At 43.4% G+C, this 19,507-nt stretch overlaps 1 protein-coding gene across 1 annotated transcript in view; it reads right to left on the bottom strand.

Annotated features, from left to right (window-relative positions):
* The window catches only part of LY75 (lymphocyte antigen 75), a 200,633-nt gene that overhangs the window by 110,437 nt on the left and 70,689 nt on the right, over positions 1–19,507 (bottom strand). Inside the window, exons 5-7 of the mRNA XM_077447606.1 lie at positions 7,924–8,034; positions 3,911–4,053; position 2,925 (exon numbers count right to left, since the gene is read on the bottom strand). Coding sequence (XP_077303732.1) covers position 2,925; positions 3,911–4,053; positions 7,924–8,034 — 255 coding nt within the window. The remainder of the gene's footprint in view (positions 1–2,924; positions 2,926–3,910; positions 4,054–7,923; positions 8,035–19,507) is intronic.

The following is a 19,507-nucleotide window of genomic DNA, read 5'->3' as shown; positions in this document are numbered from 1 at the left end:
CTTCCACGAGCACGCAGCTATGCCTGCTCGCATTCTCCACCCAGCTGATGTCCCACCAGCAATGTGCTTGCGCTGCTTTCGGCTCCTCCTCCCCCCTCTACCCAGCAGCCTTCCGATAGACCCGCCTCAGAGTGCAGGCGCGGCAAGCCCTCCCTGGGCCGCTTTCCAGCGCTGTCGTGACTGGAGGTTGTGCTCTGCACATGCGTGCATCCATCTCCCCGCTTCGGGGTGCCCTTCGCGCCATTCAGAGGAGTTGGCCGAGTCACGGAGTCACGTGTGGCAGGTCTGGACTGAGACTCCGCCCCACACCACCCGGCACACCGAGGAGGAGCCGCTGTCACCATGAAGGGGTGAGAAAACCTGAGACACCGGAGGGGGGGAGGGGAGCACTGAGAGAAGGTGGGGCAGTGACACCATATGAGAGGGGAGGAATGTGCCCTCTATACTGGGGGGGGGGGGGGGGGCACGTGTGTGTGTGTGTGTGTGTGTGTGTGTGTGTGTACACACATTCTCCCCTTTTTCATTTTTTTTTTTTAATCTTTACACATATATTATACATAAACAAGATTTATAATAATTCTTTTTTTTTTTTTATATTGTCCTCAATGTATACTTTCTATGGAATAAAAGAGGGGGGAGGGTATTTTACATGTCTATTATTATCCTCTTTATATATACACACATACTTGTATAAATAAAGCAGGGAATCTGACATTCGCCATACTTTCTTTGCGGGTAATTCTCCCTGCCCCATGTGTGTCGCATGGAGGAATAGTACCCCATCATTGGTGTTTTATTCTGCAGTTTGAGTGTAACACTCAGTTTTTTCATTATTACTTTTAAATAAATGGAAAAATGGCATATTACGTTTTTTTTTGTTTTTTTTCATGATTTTATCTGATTAATCGAAAAAATTAATCAGCTGATTAATAGATTATGAAAATAATCGTTAGTTGCAGCCCTAACTACAAGTACCATTAACCCTTGTGGCTGATGGCTTAATAGATCTCAATGAACTGCAAGGGCGCTGGTGAGCGATCTCGTAGTTTATTGATCTTCCTGTTCTCAAGTAACTGCTAGCCCATATTGGAGAAGTAGAAGATGTGGGAATTCCTAGGTCTCTGCAGTTACGCTCAGCTAGCAGCTTACATTTTTAAAGTGACATGAGAGATTATTGGGGGCTTCCCCATACCGAACTCTCCTTTAAGAATCCTTGATCCCTCTCTGTTATTCTGATAGTTTAAAGCTGTGTGATCTGCTATCCCAGAACAAGTACAGAAATAAGTACAGTAACTGACAGTTTTCCGACACTTATTTACAGTATGTATGTTTTAGGACTGTGATTGAAACATGCTAAAAGTCAGACACATCCAGGCATCCAGCATTTTCAGACGGCATCCTGCAAGGGCAACCCCTATAATTCTACAATGACAGTCACTTTAAAAAAGTTAGGTACGCTTTTGCTTGACATGTTATGAAGTTTTAGATTAACTACAAGCTCTTTCAGGTAAGATTTTTTTGTTGTTAGACAGTGGCGGCCCATCCATTAGGGGTGCCGCCCCCTCTATCCACGCCACCCTTATATGTATAATAGATTCATGCATTGCATGAATCTATCCATGGCTGGCCCCTATTCATACGTCTGGCCCCTTTCAGGACGCCGGGCGCCTAATTAGAGCAGCTGTTTTTTTTTTTTTTTTTTTTTTTACAACCCCGATTAGACCACATGCGCTAATAGGCTTTAAAATAGGGTGGGCTCGTGGTGCAGAGCACTGCGTCATAAGCCCATCCTGGTGTTACAACAGCGGGCTGTCAGCTTCGTCTTTTAAAAGGGACCTATAGATACTGTGTTACGTTCAGTAAATACATGTAAATGTACATCTGAATATTTGCCGCTAACAGCCAGTAGGTGGAGCTTTAAGCAAGAAGAGCCAACAGCTTGGCTGTATTATGTCCTGTGAGTTTTTTTGTTTTCCGTTTGTCTTTTCATTTCACCACTGTAGTGTTTATTAGTCAGTACTCATTTATCAATATCATTGCCTTTAGTACTGTATACTTTTGCTGCTATTTATTGAACTTAATACATTTTATATTTTTACTACTTAGTCCCAAACATGACCCTTTGTTGCCATGGCAACCACTATGCTTTCCAGATCTTCACCAGGGCCCCCTTTTTTGTCTAGATTGTGTTGGTTATGGTGACAACGCCCAATTAGGTGAGTGGTCTATGGGTGTTTACTATTACCATCATTTTTGAAGCTTTTCCTTATTAAGACCTGTTATTGTGTTGTGTTTTGGCTAAAAGGAGAGAGAAATATATAGACAGCCAATGTTGAAGATCCTGTTGGCAATCCTGAAGATGCCAATTATCTGGCTGGGCAATGGCTTCAATAATCTGTGTTGCTGACCTGTAAGAACATGCAGCATTTTGCCTGCAATGCACCACAACACACAACATGTCACAACATGCTGCACCACGTTGATAAAATAATTGTAATGAGAAATGTGAAAAGGCTTTAAAAAACATACTATGGGCATTAAAAATGCAGTAAAGCATGGCGCATCACAAGTTCGAACGTCATGCCAGCGTTGTGTGAACAAGCCCTAACAAGCCCCAAGGGTACTGACCTTCTTCTAACTTTAGCGGTTGAACGCTTGTTCAAGATAAGCAACTCAAAGTGCTGAAGCCAACAAATCAGCATGACAGCCAGCCAACTAGCATTTTGTAGAAGGAAGTCAGTAACAGCAGTATTCATAGACCTCACAGTACAGGTTTCCGTGCCAACAGTGTTTGGGCATAAAACAGACAGGGGGGGGATGGGACTCATTAGCTCCCACCTTCTGGTCTGTGAAATAACACAGCAAAGTCTTCACTGGGGAATCCCAGCAAGCATACAGAAAGCAAGTCTTTCTTCTTAGAAGACCCTGCACTTTGCAAAAAGGCGCCCTATAATGTTTATTTGTGTAAAGGCACAAAAGAAAAAAAAGTTAAAAATGCAGCCAAACAAGTTTGTAGTTTCCCCTTTAACCACTTCAATACCAGGCACTTTCACCCCCTTCCTTTCCAGACCAATTTTCAGGTTTCAGAGCTCTCATACATTGAATGAGAATTGCACGGTCATGCAACACTGTACCAAAATTCAATTTGTTGTTTTTTTTCTCCACAAATAGAGCTTTCTTTTGGTGGTATTTGATCACCACTGGGGTTTTTATTTTTATGCTACAAATTAAAAAAGCTCAAAAATTGTCAAAAAAATGCATTTTTCTTAGTTTCAGTTATAAAATTTTGTAAATAAGTCATTTCTCTTCATAAATGTTGACCAAAAATGATGCTGCTACATTGGCTTTAGTAAAAATAAATAGAGGTCCACAACTATGGTAGCAATGACAGATGTTGATCAGCCACCAGCGGTCATGGGGACTGACAGATGTTCGTGCACTATTGACAGATGTTTTATGGGGACACTGACGTGTATGGGGTGACAGTTTTGCTTGGCGTACTGTGTGTGTGTGTGTGTGTGTGTGTGTGGGTGTGTGTGTGTGTGTGGGTGTGTGTGGTGTGTGGGTGTGTGTGTGTGTGTGTGTGTGGGGGTGTGTGTGTGTGTGTGTGTGTGTGTGTGTGTGTGGGGGGGGGGGGGGCAGACTCCCCCGCTCCCCCCTCCCCAGCCGTCACATGATCGGGAGGGCCAATCCCAGTGCCTATATCCTGATCTCTGCTTGGCTGAATCCTGTGATCGCAAATGATCACAGAATTGGGCCGCGCTGCGAGCACTCGTTCTGAGGATGTTCCTGAAATGTCCACTCAGAACGAGGAAGGACCACCTGGCCGTTTATGTACAGTGGCCAAGTGGGAAGTGGTTAATACACACTGTATATACATCATCTATATATACAGCACTTGTATACAAACGGAAGAGTCATCCGCTGAGCTGTTTATCGGCTTCTCGCAGATATAGGGCAACGAGGCATCACAAGGGTAGGCATCCCACGTTCCGGTGTTCACATTTAGTCTCCCACAACTGGAGCCATCAAGAACTGAAAATTCAGTTATACCTGCCAGGAGAAGGAGGAGGAGGACAGCTTGTATTAGCAGAGTTTAACTGAAACTAGAGTAATTATGTTGATGTCCTAACAAGCCCAGCACACTACAAGCAGAAACATATCAATTAACAAGTTACCAAGGTGCTGTGTTGTGCTTTTGACACATTTTTTGGAACAGGAAGCTTGTGTGACATAATTACTTCAAACATTGAAAACTGGTAGATATCTGCCCTAAATTCGGCTGTCCAGGCTCGATTCTATGGAGCATTCACATAAATAATAGACAATGACACTCGGAGTTCAGTATGCATGCTAAGTTTTCAAGGAGGAAATCTTAAGTATTTTATATCATTTTGGATAGTAAATACTTTCCTGTGAAGGTTAGATGAATGGAAATGCACAGATTAAGGGAGATATTTTCTTGTACGTGAACAGAAAGAACCATTTTCAGTAAATGTGTACTATTTTCATATGGCTTTCGTATGAGAAAAAAAAAAAAATGAATAAATCAGATACAAAAGATTGCACATGATCAGAAACCATGAACACAAGAAAGCCTTTGTCCCAAGAGAATTTTCGTACAATTAGTATCATCCTCAGTTTCGACTTGGTGTGAAACATCGAGGAAAACTGGATGGCCGTTTTTCTTATAGTTTGTACTGGGCTAAAAATGATTGTAAACGATCACCTTATAAACAAACCCATTCAATATAAAATTGCAATGAAAGGCAAAACATTTGTAGATGTATAGATTAAAAAAACAAAAAAAAAACAAGAACAAACAAAAAACACAATATAAATACCTTTTTTCCCCTTTTTTATAATTGATTAGATTCCCTCTGATCCCTCTGGTTTTAGCTGCATAAGAGCTGGGGAAGGAGAAGCAGCATCACACTGAGCTTCCCTGTGAATTGGCTATGCAAAGGGGGAGGGGGGAGTGTCAGGACAAGTCTTATCATTGGAGGCGAGTAGGCTGAGTTCCCAACATAGCTAGGGGACTGACCACACCGTGCTCTCATGCCTTGTGTGGTCAGTTGTTAATAGGAAAGCAGAGATCCTGGCAGGAACACCGGGGCTTTCACACAAAGGAAGCAATGCAAAAAGCGAACAGGATACTTTTTCATACAAGTACAGTGGAACCTCAGAATGTACCGTGGTTAACGAGCGTTTCGCAATACGATCTATTATGTTTAAAAAATCCTGACTCGGTTTCTGAGTGTTGTCTCGCAAAACGAGCAGGATTCAAGCATCTGCAGTACCGCATTTGGCCAGAGGTGTGGGGGCGCCAGTGATACTCGGAGCCGTTCATAAATACTTGGAAACACTCGGAAATGCTCAGTTCCCAAGCCTTTCCGAGGATTTCTGAGTGCATCTGAGCAGTCTCTGAGTATTTCAGAGTGTTTTCTGCGCCCACATGCAGTATTGTATGCAATAGAAATCAACGTGGAACGAATTATCTTCATTTGCATTGACTCCTATGGTGAAATTTGCTTTGATATGCGAGTGCTTTGGATTACAAGCATTCTCCTGAAACGGATTATGCTCATAATCCAAGGTTCCACTGTACATGGGACAGCAGCCACCTATCAGGAATATGAAATACTGGGGTAACAAACAATTTAACGCAGACTGGAATAATACATTTTATTTAAGAGCTAACAAAAATATGACTTCAGGGAAACATTGTTTACATGCACTAATTATTTTTTCAGTAAAGCCGTCTGAACCCTGGGATATCTGTGTAGCGCTGGCTCCTGACGAGCAGGAGCTATGGTTTTTGAAAGTTAATTTGCCTGAAACCACAGTTGGGTTTTGGAAATATTTCTCTAAATTTCTGGTCTCAGTACCAGTCCAGCTGGGTTGCACTGGGTTCTCCTTGACCACAGGTGTCGCTGTCACCGCCGGCAAGAGTAGAAACGCAGTCTAGCTGGGTGCATTGAATGCTACTATTCTCTCGTAACCAGCCCAGTGGGCGTGTTTTCCTGCTGTGCATTCTGGGGGGTGGTATTTAAGGTACCAATGCCATGTTGGCAGGGTCTTTTTATTTTCTGTCTGTTCGGTTCTGGTGGTCCTTGGGACCCAGCCCCATGGCCCTCCTGGCCTGGGATGTGGAACCAAGCCTCCATGAGTCTCGGGGCTGGCTGGCCCGAGGCGATGCAACTGCAGGGACAGGCCCGAGTGGATTTCGGAGCCTACTGATCCAAGGGTGGTCCGGTGCCGTTTCATCTGAAGGGAGATGCCCAGCAACTGAAGAACCCCAGGGGAGGACTCTTTCAGGAGAAGACCGTGCGCAAGGCTGGTTTCTCTGAAGGAGCCTGGAGGCTTAGTTGAAGGACACAACCTGGATCAACACTCATACGGTATCGCTGGATTGGCTGAGAGAACCTGGTGCCATATGTCAGTTCTTTAAATTTATCCACCTCCCTCAGTAACACTCAAGTGTATCTCAGAAATCTGTGGCAGAGACTTTGTCGAGCACCCCACCGGCTACTAGGCCTAGTGAGAGGTCTATTCGGGGGTTGTTAAATCCAGTTGTGAAACGGTTTCCATTCTCTGGACTTTCTCTAAAGACTTCCATTTTTGCAATCTAAGTGCCTGAACTCACTCCTAAACCTCTGTCCTGTTCTAAATAAATAATACAAAAGAGGATTCAGTGTCAGTTTCCACATTCTTTGGGTCATCTACCACGGGAACCCCAAGACGGAGAAGCAAACAAGTCAGGTAACAGTAAGCCCAAATAAAACCAGCAGCTCCTTCGGGGGGTCAGTGCTACATCTGCTTGTCCTGAAATTTGTAAATTACCTCTTATGGCAAGAAACAAAAAATTAAGGGTCTGTGTTAACAGGAGTTACACTAAGTGCTCATGCCCACTGCAGCTCAAAAAAAATAAAATAAAAAAAATATACAAAAAGCTGCTTTTACAGGCATTTGAGCTTTTATTTCAGCTTGAAGAAGCTTGTAAATTTTTGGGCTCTTTTGCACATTTTTATTGAGCTATTATCAGTATAAGTGTTTTTTTTTCCTCCCCAAGCCCCACTCTCAAGCAAATTTTTCCTTTTTTTTGTTTGTGTGCGCGTTTGAGCTTTTTTGGGTGTTTTTCCTGCCACAAAAGCGCCTCTTAAAAAAACGAGATTGGTGGGGTTTTTTTTCTCTCCCTATAAACTCCTGGAAAGGCCATAGTGTTTATGGACATGTTGGCCTACATGGGGGGAGTTTCCAGGCAGGAGAAATCAAAGCTCAAAAAATCTCAAATGCCTGTAGGAGCCGCTTCTTTGAGTTGCAGTGTGCATGAGCCCTTAAGATGCTTCTGAGATCATTCAGAATTAATTGACAGGTACATTTAACCTGCAGATGACCTCCTTCTGACCCTCTTCAGACTTGTAAATGAATGCAAACCCCGTCTGATGCGAAACAAAAGTCAGATAAAATCCAGTCCCCAAGAATTTTCAGAAACCAACCAAAACCATGGATCTTCCAAGAACCTGGACTAAATATATCATGGGACTCTCCCTGGCTGCAGAGAAATTACAGTTCTTAGTATATCTGTCCGATATTATGCAGAGAAGGCACAATACAACTTAGTTTCTCAGGTTACTAATCTCTAGGGCCATGCAGGAAAAAATTTGGCTGGTTTAGCAGTTGCATGATCACCTTCTGTCAAAGGGACATGCTGGGAAATTTTACTTAATGGGTGGCTGCAGCTAATTGGATTCGGGAGAGGAATTCATATACCTTGTTTCTTGCTTGCTGATGGGAAAAAAAATACAAACACCCCCCCCCCCCCCCAAAAAAATAAAAAAAAAACAAAAATAACACCACCACGCCAAAAAACTTGAAAAGGGGACCACATTTCTTGTTATCAATCGGATTCAAATTTCATACCTTCATCCCAGTTGATGAAATTCAAGGGTTTATTATCAGACCACTGCCATCCACTAGCACTTTCTAAGCGGTTAAGTCCAATCCATACAAAGTCAGGAGGATCCTCCTTGTCTGAAAATAAAGTTTATTTTCTCAATTACTGATAAAACATAACATTTATCAAAATATAATATAATAGAATTTCCTCAATTACTGATAAAACATAACATCAAAATATAATTATTTGAAGTAAAGTTTTTCATGACAGGGACAATGTCTTGCAACAATCCCTTACTGGTCAAGTGCTCTTACCATTTATTCTGTTACAGCAACCTAAAAAGTGCTCAGGAACAGTGCAGTAATTTGGACCTTGGCAAGAGGGCTCACTTTAAGAGGGCAGACAAATGATATTACCAATTGCAAGGAGTTAAATTACATGGAGAAATGGGAATTATCTTCAAACTGGAGATTTTACAAATCAGGGTATTGCCATGATCTAGTGCACTGTGAATAATAATTAAACTACATTAAAATCAAATGCCGACAATCACACTTTGCCCATAGTATTACCCTTTTAATTACATATTTAAAAGTTAACTAGCAAGGCTTTTGCCTCTATTGAAAGGCCCTTTATTTGCATTTGGAATGCTCTGGCCCAATGTTTAAAAAAAAAAAAAACAGATTGCCATTTTGTAGGCCCACCCAAAGTCTAATATACTAGTTAATGGCCTTATTTCCCCACTTTAGAGGCGTTACCTTTGGGCAAATAACAGAATGAATTAGGCCTGTATACCAGCGATTTATTATATCTCAGGCCATTCCTCATCATTGGTCATTCAAGCTATTGAAGATTTTCTTGAACAAAAAGGAAGAAATCTATAACAAAGTTTGTTAAAATCTCTGCAAATTTACACGGATCACCCAGAGGTGAATGTTTTAGGAGTTACTCTTTAAGATCCATGTTGAATGTAGAACAAGTATGGCTCAGTCAATTGGTTTTATTGTGGCTTTGGTGTGGAGTCCTAAAAGAGTACAAAACACTCAAGAAATGAAACCTCAAGATATTGCCCCTATCATAAGTCAAATGAAGAAAAATTTAAGATTCAAAAACTCATAGATTAGGATCTTATATAATTTAAAAGGATGGGAGCTATTGGCAAAGAAACACAATGCAATATCTGAGAAATGCAAACCTGATTTTGCTCAACCAACTCCTGAATGAACAGAAAATCTCAATAAATTTCAAAAAATTACTTCAATTCACTGGATCGACTAGAAAAAAAAGTTTATTTATATCAGACATGTATATAGTCCCAAAAATAGGATTTTTAAAACAGCCTACCTGTAAAATCCTTTTCTTAGATGTACATCAGGGGACACAGCGTCATAGTAATAACTATGTGGGTAATATCTACATATCAGGTTGCGGACACTGGCACGCCCCTTAAGGCGTGAACTTCCCCCATATAACCCCTCCCATTACTGGGAGTCCTCAGTTTTGTAGCCAAGCAATCAAAGTGTATAAGAAGAAGGGAGGGACCTCTGTGTCCCCTGATGTACATCAAAGAAAATGATTTTACAGGTAAGCTGTTTTAAAAATCCTATTTTCTTTTCTTACATCAGGGGACACAGAGCCATAGTAATAACTATATGGGATGTTCCATAGCAATGGCAACTGAAGGGGGGGGGGGGGACAGAATCAAGGAAACAGGAGGCCAGAGGACTCATACTGCAGCCTGCAGTGTATGCTGTGCCCAAAGGCAATCTAAAAAACCTATGTCAGGAGCCAAGCGCATTGGAAACAAACAAGCCCTGAATCCTCTTGATTCCAGACCAACAGGATGGTGTCTTGAAGCAGTCTTTGAATAAAACTGCGTGTAAGGGACGGCCTTGAAGGAGGCCACCATTTCCCCTAAAAATCTCCTGCAGCCAAAATGAAGGAATTTTCCTTCCTGATAAGTTGAACCCTATTAGAGGTAGATGCCTCAAGAGCCTGTGGCAGGCAACAAAAGGGTTAAGTTAGGGAGTAGACTAACACCTGACTTGTGAGGCTACTCCCTCCCTGTTAGGATCCCCTGATGATGGAAAAAAAGTATCTTCCAATATTTGCGAAGATCTACCTGATCCCAGCCTCCTGCACCTCAACAAAAGGGCCCAGGGGACTAGATGGGAATCTGCTGTGTTTAGTCCTATTATGGAGAGACATCATAGCAATAATTTTTTAAATGGTAGGAGAAAAACCTGTTTGTATGAAATGCAGGGACAGAAGTGTTCTACCCTTGACAGCTTCATCTGACTGGCCGTATTTTTCTTTTTACCTCCCAGGGAGGAAGACAGACATTCTTTTGGGAGGGTTTTTAGTTTGTTGTATACCATTAACCCCTTATAACCCTTAGAGGAGTTCCTGGTCCCTTTGTCACTCATAGCTTACAGTACAAAGCAGAGGCAATACCAGAAAAAGAATGTTTCACTTGCTAGGCTATAGTACAGTACAATAACTGCTATTAATCCTAGCTATACAATACAATGTTGTCAATCAAAAGGAAGATGCCTGTGTCACCAAACCTGCCAGCAACCACTCTGCTCTGTCCCTCCACTGCCAGACTTCAGCTTTTCCTGTATAGCTTAAAATACTTCCTCCACGTGTGGCCGGTGTCTGCCGCAGTTTAGCTACACCCCCCGTGCGAAAACAGCCCCCGTTCCAACTAGGGAAGTGTATGAGTGCTGGCAACATTGCGGCCGGCGGCAGGGGGGGGGGGGGGGTAAAACGGCCGCGATTTGCCCAAAAACTAAAACTTTATTTATTTAGGAAAAAAAAGAGGCAGCGGGCTGGCATCCAAAGGAACAAAAACAGCCACTTTAGGGGCCCAGGGAGTGATCAGACCCCACTTCATACCTGAGGGTCTGAGCTGGCTTGAACGGAGAGGAGAGTGAAAGGTTCTGCTGTTTCCAGCATCAGAATGGTGAGTGCTCAATACAGCCTCCAGTGGGGACACAGACATGATATGACAACAAATACATGGAAGGAGAGATTTCTTGCAGAAAATCTCCCCTACCTTTCCGCCGCAGGTCTCTATCAGAGATAAAAAGCCCAATCTTCGCCCTTCACGGTAGGCTCCGAGACCTTGAAAAGGAAACCTTCAGGAACAGGGGTACACTCAGGTAATCCTGGACCTGCAAGAAGACCCTGCCAGTAAACTTCTTTTGGTCTTACTACCAAAAAAGTACTGGATCCCAGGGCCCAGCTTAAAAGCATTCGCAAGCAACACCTCGTGTCTTCGGACGATGAGGCCCGGGTACCGTTAATTTAGTCCATTACAGAGACATCAGAACAGATCCGGTCAGGATGGCTGGTTCGCATCAAAGGATTACTGTCCGTGGAGCTCAGCACAACACATCCTTACACGTGCCCAACACCTTAGACACTGCCGGAAAAAAACTGAGGACTCCCAGTAATGGGAGGGGTTATATGGGGGAAGTACACGCCTTAAGGGGCGTGCCAGTGTCCAGCACCTGATATGCCGATATAACCCATCTAGTTATTACTATGGCTCTGTGTCCCCTGATGTAAGAAAAGAAAGACTTTGCAATGTACATTAGTCACCCAAAGGGGAATGAGTGGAGTTACTCTTTAACTTAATTACAATGATCCTCTTGCCAAATGTACCAAAATCCTTCTTCACAGAACCAAACTCTCATTTCTCATTCACCAACAACCATCAGGTGAAAAAAAAAAAAAATCAAATGCAAAAACAAACACATGCACTGCCTGTACTAGCCTTTACTATACAGATACAATCTTAAAGCAGTTCTCCACCATGAAGTGGAAGTTCCGCTCATCTGATCCCTCCCCCCCTCTGGTACCACAATTGGCACCTTTCAGGGGGGAGGGGGGTGCAGTTACCTGGATAATCCAGGTATCTGCACCCACTTCCGGGACAAGACCCCCGCAGACCACTGCAGAGGCCCCCCCCCCCGTTGTGTTCTGGGAAACACACAGTTCCCAGGACACAGCGGGGACCAGCAGAGACGCGCAGCGAGACTCGCACATGCGCAGTAGGGAACCGGGCAGTGAAGCCGCAATGCTTCACTTCCCGATTCCCTGACCGAGGATGGCGGCGGAGGCAGCAGAGAGACGAGCGATCGCTCGTCATCTGCCGCCGACATCGCTGGACCCTGGGACAGGTAAGTGTGAATTTATTAAAATATTTGTAGCTGCTGGCTTTTAATCTTTTTTTTTTAAAGGTGCAGAACCACTTTAAGTTATACTTGTGCCAGGACGGTCCATTTATTTTTGCATTTGATTTATTTATTTATTTTCACCTGATGGTTGTTGATGAATGAGAAATTAGAGTTTGGTTCTGTGAAGAAGGATTTTGGTATGGTCACAGGCATCAGTGTAAATCTGTAGATACGGATACCACACTATAGAAATCACATGCAATTTCAACTTTTTCAGACATTTACTGGGACTGAACCTAATGTACTCAATCTTGCAATTATAAGAGAGATACAATTGATGCTGCTGTTTCTTCCTTAGCATCATACCACTTCACCATTGCTTTAAAAGGGACAATTTCGGCACCATCTCTGAATACCCAGTAGTACGAGTGTTAAAGTCGCAAGGCCCCAAAAAGTTAGCAACCACTCTCAATTCCCACTTGCTACACATTAAACTGGGTAAAACGTCATTGACTATTAAGACTACATTTCAGACTGTACCCGATATGGTTATATAGCATTTTGAATATTGTTAAAGTTGGTAAGTTCAATAAAGCTATGGCTTTGCCCTAATTCCAGGTTAAATCAGTCTGGTGTCTTTTTCTTGGGGGGGGGGGGGGGGGGGGGCGGCAAGGTATTGGTATATATATTGGTATGCAAACTGCACCTAAGCTTCTCGGCAGTCATGAGGTCCCTGTACTCCAATGGCCTTCATGGCCACCAGATCTAAATCCAATAGAGCACCTTTGGGATGTGGTGGAACAGGACATTTGTATCATGGATGTGCAGCCGACAAATCTGCAGGAACTGTGTGATGCTATCATGTCAATATGGATGAAAATCTTTGTTGAATCTATGCCATGAAGAAGGCAGTTCTGAAGGCAAAAGGTGGTCCAACCCGGTATATTCACAGGTTTAAAAATTTCCATAAGTGGGAATTTTTGATGACATCTTTTATGTTTGGAACTTCCAGCCAGCTGGTTCACAGCGACTACACACTCTTATTTCATATAGAGGAAGTTTGAAATGGTGATGTCTACAGAGATTACTGCAAACTACACAAAGAAAAACCCAACAAGACTAGCATGGTTTAAGGTAACTGCTCAGGATGCAGGAGACAATAGAAACTGCATTATGCCTTCCTTGAATTTAAGAACTTTAAAATACTGGAGACTAGGAGGGACATGGGTAGCTGGGAAATATATACTACATACGAGAACCACGTGAGGATACTACACTCAAAAAATAAAAAAAATCCACAGCTTACTTAAAATGAAACAAATAAAAAAAAGAATGGTGGGGGTGGGGGCTTGCTCAAGTTACTTAACTACATTCTGCGTTTTAGATGTTACTTGCATCTATTAGGATATACGTTACTTTTTTGTTTTATCATGACCAAAATGTGTAAATTGTGGCAAGCCCTGCCCCCTCAAAACACTGGAAAATGTTTGTGGCGTTGGGTGGATAACTCTTACAATTTTTTTTCACTTCTTCTTATCTATTCCTGAAGCACCAGTTTTCTAGAGAACTGACCACATGCATCTAATTAGCCATAAAACAAATGTGAGTCATTCAAAAGTCCCCAGCTCATGGCTAAGGTCTGTAACAAATACAAAATTAGGATCGAAAAAAAAAAAGGAGAAGAGAAAAAGACTGTATGTATGCCTAGCTGCACATTGCATAAAATACAAGAAAAAGAAAGAAGGAAGAAACAAGAACGAACTCTACCGTTCAATTGATACAATTCACATACATGTACTTTTATTTGGAACATAAAAAAAAACAAAACAACTATATGGGAAATGTGTGATTGAAATCAATGGCACTGCAAACCCTCATGCACAATGGACACTTTCTGCTGCTCCTAGAGCCAGTTGGTGTTTTTTTTTTTTTCTCTAAATGCCCCTGCATGTTAGCCCATGTGTCCATACACACATAGGAGTTTAAGCCTGGGTTCACACTGATACAGCTGCGGGTCACAGCAGGGGGTCCACTGGGTCGCTGCTCACAGATTCAGGTGTGAATCAGGTCCGAATGTGTGCCTAAATTCACACCTGAAACAGAGCCAAAGATCCACAGGACCCTTCTGCAAGGACCGCGGTGGTGTGGTGTGAATCGGCTCTATTGAGAGCCAAGGACAATCTCCTGTCATACAAATTGGATGCGGCACATCAGTGTGAATCCAGCCTAAAGGAGTTCAGAGGCAGAAAAAAACCCACAACCAGTATATCCAGCAGCAGCAGAGTTTTGGGAGAGAAAAAACAAAAAAGACGACGATTGTAAACTCATGTAAAGTGTTTAGGCACATTCAGTGCTTGAGCATAAATTAATCCCAATGGCCCGAATAAAAGAATATTCTGGCCAACTAAATGATTTAACGCCCAAGAGCTTAATGCGCCTGAAAACATTTCAGGCATTTACAAATCAATTGGGTTTTTTTCTGCCGGCAGGAGGAAAGGAGTCTAGGACAGTTGGAAAAAAACGTGTGCATATGAGGCCTAAATGTAAAACGTGAATAAGGCCATGTTATAGATGAAAACAGGGACTGGACAAATTTCCATCCATGACCGTTCCCGCTAGAGAGAGAAGTATATCTCATGATCAGCTTATCTCAAACAAGAATGTTGGAAATGTCTTGTTCGATGAGCTGCAGCGCTGATCACTGCATTCTGACAGTGGAGGAGTCCTGCTGTCAAAATATGAATTCCCCCATCCATCTCGACTTTATGGATGGGAAAATCCATTCTTTTTTGTGATCAGGTAGCTAGCTAAATTGGTGAACAGGGACGCACTGGACCCCATGCTGCGAGTCACGGCCACAGCGTATGTGAACCCAGCCCAACGCTGGGCAGAATTTCTCCTCCTCTCACACTGTTGATAGGGCATTATTCCTTCCTCTCTAATGCAAACAATGTAGCATTATTTTTCACACCGACACCACCAAAGGGGCAATTATTCCTCCTCCTAGGGACCCTAGGCACTAGGGAATTTTTTTTTTTTTTTTTAATGGCCACTAAGTCAGGGGCATTGTTCTCTCCTAATTACCATTGACTCTGGGGAATTTTCTAAACCCATTAGCCATAGTCTGGCCCCCTTAACCACTTGCCAACTGCCGCATGCCGATGTATGTCGGCACAATGGCAGCAATGGGCAAATGGGCGCACCTGTACGGCCGCGTACACACGCGGGGACTGTTCGCTCAACTTTGTCCGCTGAACAGTGTTTCGGCGGACAGTCCGCTCGTGTGTGGGCTTTCAGCGGACAGTTTCAGCGGACAGTCTGCTGAACAAAGTTTTTCGGAAATTCCGAAAAACTGTCCGCTGAAACTCTGTTTCAGCGAACAGTCCCCTCGTGTGTAGGCTTGTTCGTCAAACTAAGTTCCGCGCATGCTCAGAAAGGATTTACACGCCGAAGTTTGCATTGCAGTGTATAGGACGTCGTATTTTTCGTCCCGTCGTACGTGCCGTTCACGTCATCGCGCACGGTTTCAGCGGACTGTTCGTTCGTCGTGTGTGGGCAAGTCCGTCCATGCTAATTTTGAGCGGACTGTCCGCTGAAACTGTTTGACGGACAAAGTTGAGCGAACAGTCCCCGCGTGTGTACGCGGCCTACATCCCCTTTAATCTGCGGGGCTAGTGGGCATGCGTCCACCACGTACAGCGTGACCGTGCCCATGGGACCAGCGGACTCTATGTCCGCTGGTGTCCCGCGATCGTGTCACGGAGCGGCAGAATGGGGAGATGCTTATGTAAACAAGGAATTTCCCCATTCTGCCTAGTGAAATGAAAGAGATCTACTGCTCTTCGGGAGCAGTGATCGCTGTCATGCGAGTTGTAGCCCACCCTCCCCCCCCATAGAATCACTCCCTAGGACACACTTAACCCCTTGTTTGCACCCTAGTGCTTAACCCCTTCCCTGCCAGTGTCATTTACAAAGTAATCAGTGCATTTTTATAGCACCGATCGCTGTATAAATGACATTCGCTGGTGATACACCGAGAACCATGATCTGTGTGTTTAAACACACAGTTTCCGGTTCTCTGAGGGGAGAATAGACTGACAAAGTATGAACAGCGATCTGTCATCTCCCCTAGACAGTCTCCTCCCCCCTTCAGTTAGAACACAGAGAGGGAACACAATTAACCCCTTGATCGCCCCCTAGTGGATAACCCCTTCCCTGCCAGTGAATTTTTTACAGTAATCAGTGCATTTTTATAGCACTGATCGCTGTATAAATGCCAATGGTCCCAAAATTGTGTCAAAAAAGTGTCCAATGCATCCACCATAATGTCACAGTCATGATAAAAATTGCCAATCGCTGCCATTACTAATAAAAAAAATTATAATAAAATGCTATAAATCTATCCCCTAAATTGTAGACACTATAACTTTTGCGCAAATCAGTCAATATACACTTATTATGTGATTTTTTTTTTTTAACCAAAAATATGTAGAAGAATACATATTGGCCTAAAGTGAGGAAAATTTGTTCTTTTTATATATATATTTTTTTGGGGATGTTTATTATAGCAAAACGTTAAAAAAATAGCTTTTTTTCCAATATTGACGGTCTTTTTTTGTTTAGAGCGATATATTCCATATAGTGATCAAATGCCATCAAATGAAAGCTCTATTTGTTAGAAAAAAAGGACGTAAATTTTGTTTTGGTGTAACGTCACACGGCCGCGCAATTGTCAGTTAAAGCAACGCAGTGCCATATCGCAAAAGTGCTCTGGTCAGGAAGGGGGGGGAGGGATGGTTATATAATTTTCTGGGGCTGAAATGGTTAAAGTCTGAGGGACCGTGAACTGGCCCATTGTTTAGAAAGTTTGAGGATCCCCTCCTAAATAGAAAACAATGTAAACAAGAGCAGAACAAGGTCTTCTCTAATGTTTATGGAACTATGTTGCTATGATGAAAAACAAACAACCTATAAAAACGCACTACGCTGTCCTATTTTACCATCTAGGCAAAATATTCAATCGTCTCGGTGATAACTTGAGGATATAAAAGCAGGGCTGTCCAACCTTCTGGGCCACATTGGTAGAAAGGGAATGGTCTTGGGCACACTTAAGATACAATAAGGATAGCTGATGAACAGGAAAAGTCAGTCAGATCACAAGTTAACACTCACCGATATACTGTATTTATTGGTGTATAACACGCACATTTTCACCCTGAAAATCGGGTGCAAACCACGTGTGCGTGTTATACGCCAATACTTACATTTTAGCTGCCTTGGAGGGGACAGGGAGGGGTGGGAAGAGCACCATCAGATTACATACAGTGGAAGAGGTTTAAACTCACCAATATTGCTACTAGTTACCAGGCAAGTGGTAAAGGATTTTCATAAATCTTTACTAATGTTGAAACCGGTCTTGTAGTCCTGATTTCCATTGAAGAGGAGCGCCAGGCTTCCCCCCATCCACAAAAAATTAAAACTCAGCAGCTACAAATACTGTTGACTTTTAATGAGGGCTCTTACCTGTCCAGGGATCCAGCGATGTTCTCACCTGAGCTGATTCTTCAATCGGCTTTAGGTGCATGTGCCGGCAAAAATGGAACCTCAGCTTTTCGGGAACCCTCCCCCCTTCCGGTGTTACTTTTGGCACCTTTCGGGGGAGGGGGTGCAGATACCTGTACAATACAGGTATTTGCACCCACTTCTGGGAATAGACTCTTGCGGGAGTCACGCCCCTCCCCCGCTGTCTTCTGGGAAACACACAGGTCCCAGGAGATAGCGGGGACCAGTTAGGACATGCAACGTGACTCGGGCACGTTCGGTAGGGAACTGGGACGTGAAGCCGCAACGCTTCACTTCCTGATACCCTCACCGAGGATGGCGGCGGTAGCTGCCGAGAGCCGAGCGATTGAACAGCATAGTATGCCAAGATCGCTGGACCCTGGGACAGGCAAGAGTCCATTCATTAAAAGTCAGCAGCTGCAGTATTTGTAGCTGCTTGCTTTTAAATATATATATTTTTTTTTTAGGCGGACCTCCTCTTTAAAGAGGAACTGCAGTCTGCTCACATAATTTGTAATAAAAACACCACCTTATTTGATATATACTGTGATTCTGTACTTGCCAAATATGCTGCAGAAATCTCCCTCCACTGAGTCTGGCTGCAACCATATTAACTGTGGGCAGCTGAGGCACACCTCCAGCTCTGCAGCTCTCATTGGCCCTCTTATGACTTATCCCCCCCCCCCCTCCCTTCCTGGCAAACTCTCACGAGAGTGTGCGAGGACGCTTTGCATGCCATGATAAGCCTAGGCTTTTCACTGGACAAGAAATAGGAAGTAGGCTGTATACTGGCAGAAAAAAAAATGTTTTACTATCCAAAGATAAAACAAGGGCAGAAAATTTAACAGATGGAAAGATGAAAAAAATGACTGAAGTTCCGCTTTAAGTAAGGAATATAGGAAGTGAAGCCTTGTGGCTTCCCAGCCAGTTCCCTGCTACGCACAAGCGAGCTGCGCTTAGTGAATGGTTCTGTAGTTTTCTGGGACCTGTGATGTGTCAAAGAAGACTGCAGGTGAAGGAGGGGGGCCGAGTCTTTGGCTCAGATCGACGCGGTGCATCTGATCAGAAGTAGGAGCGGGTACACCTAAAACCAGGGGGAGGATGCAAACAAGCGGAACTTTCCCTTTTGGGTGAAGTGTCGCTTTAAATTGTTTTCCTTTTTGAAAGTGTACATACTGTAAACACTATATCTATACATACACACACATTTTTTTTCCATCAAATTCATTTCCACAGTGTATGTCAATTATTCCCAGCCTACTGCTACTAATCTGAACAATGTTAAAAGGGGTTGCAAACCCATTTTTTTTTTCTTTTTTTAAAACTAACAAACATGTCATACTTACCTCCACTGTGCAGTTAGTTTTGCACAGAGCAGCCCCCAACCTCCTCTTCTGGGGTCCCATGTCGGCGCTTGTGGCTCCTCTCCGCATTGAGTGTCCACGTTGGAGAAGCACTCGCCTTGGTGGACACCCGTGTAGACGTGCTCCCGGGTCCTGAATCTGTATCCATTCACACAGAACGCGATTTCATTGATGGCAGCGTAAGCCAATGGCTGCGCTGCTATAAATCTATCCAATCGAGACACCAGCTACAGATGGTGTACTCGTTCCCGGACAGAGGATAACAGCATCCTGGTAAGTAAAACAGAGGGGCTGGGGGGTTGCAGCATAGAATGCATTATGGTGAAAAACCATGAGGGTTTACAACCCCTTTAATCTGTCGCCGCCAGAAGACAGCGATTATTGCTAGTAGCTATAGCAGCCGCTAGCGATAATTGCAAGTGAATCTGAGAGGCTAGTTCTAACCAAGTTGATTGATTCTTGCTGAACTGGCAGTGATTCTAACTGTCTATGGCCAG

The sequence above is a fragment of the Lithobates pipiens genome, unplaced genomic scaffold, assembly GCF_037356315.1.
Source record: "Lithobates pipiens isolate NorthernLeopardFrog02 unplaced genomic scaffold, aLitPip1_a1.2 Scaffold_22, whole genome shotgun sequence".
Lineage (NCBI taxonomy): Eukaryota > Metazoa > Chordata > Amphibia > Anura > Ranidae > Lithobates > Lithobates pipiens.
The sequence above is the reverse complement of the archived record's forward strand: the minus strand, read 5'-3'. Positions and strand labels throughout refer to the sequence as shown.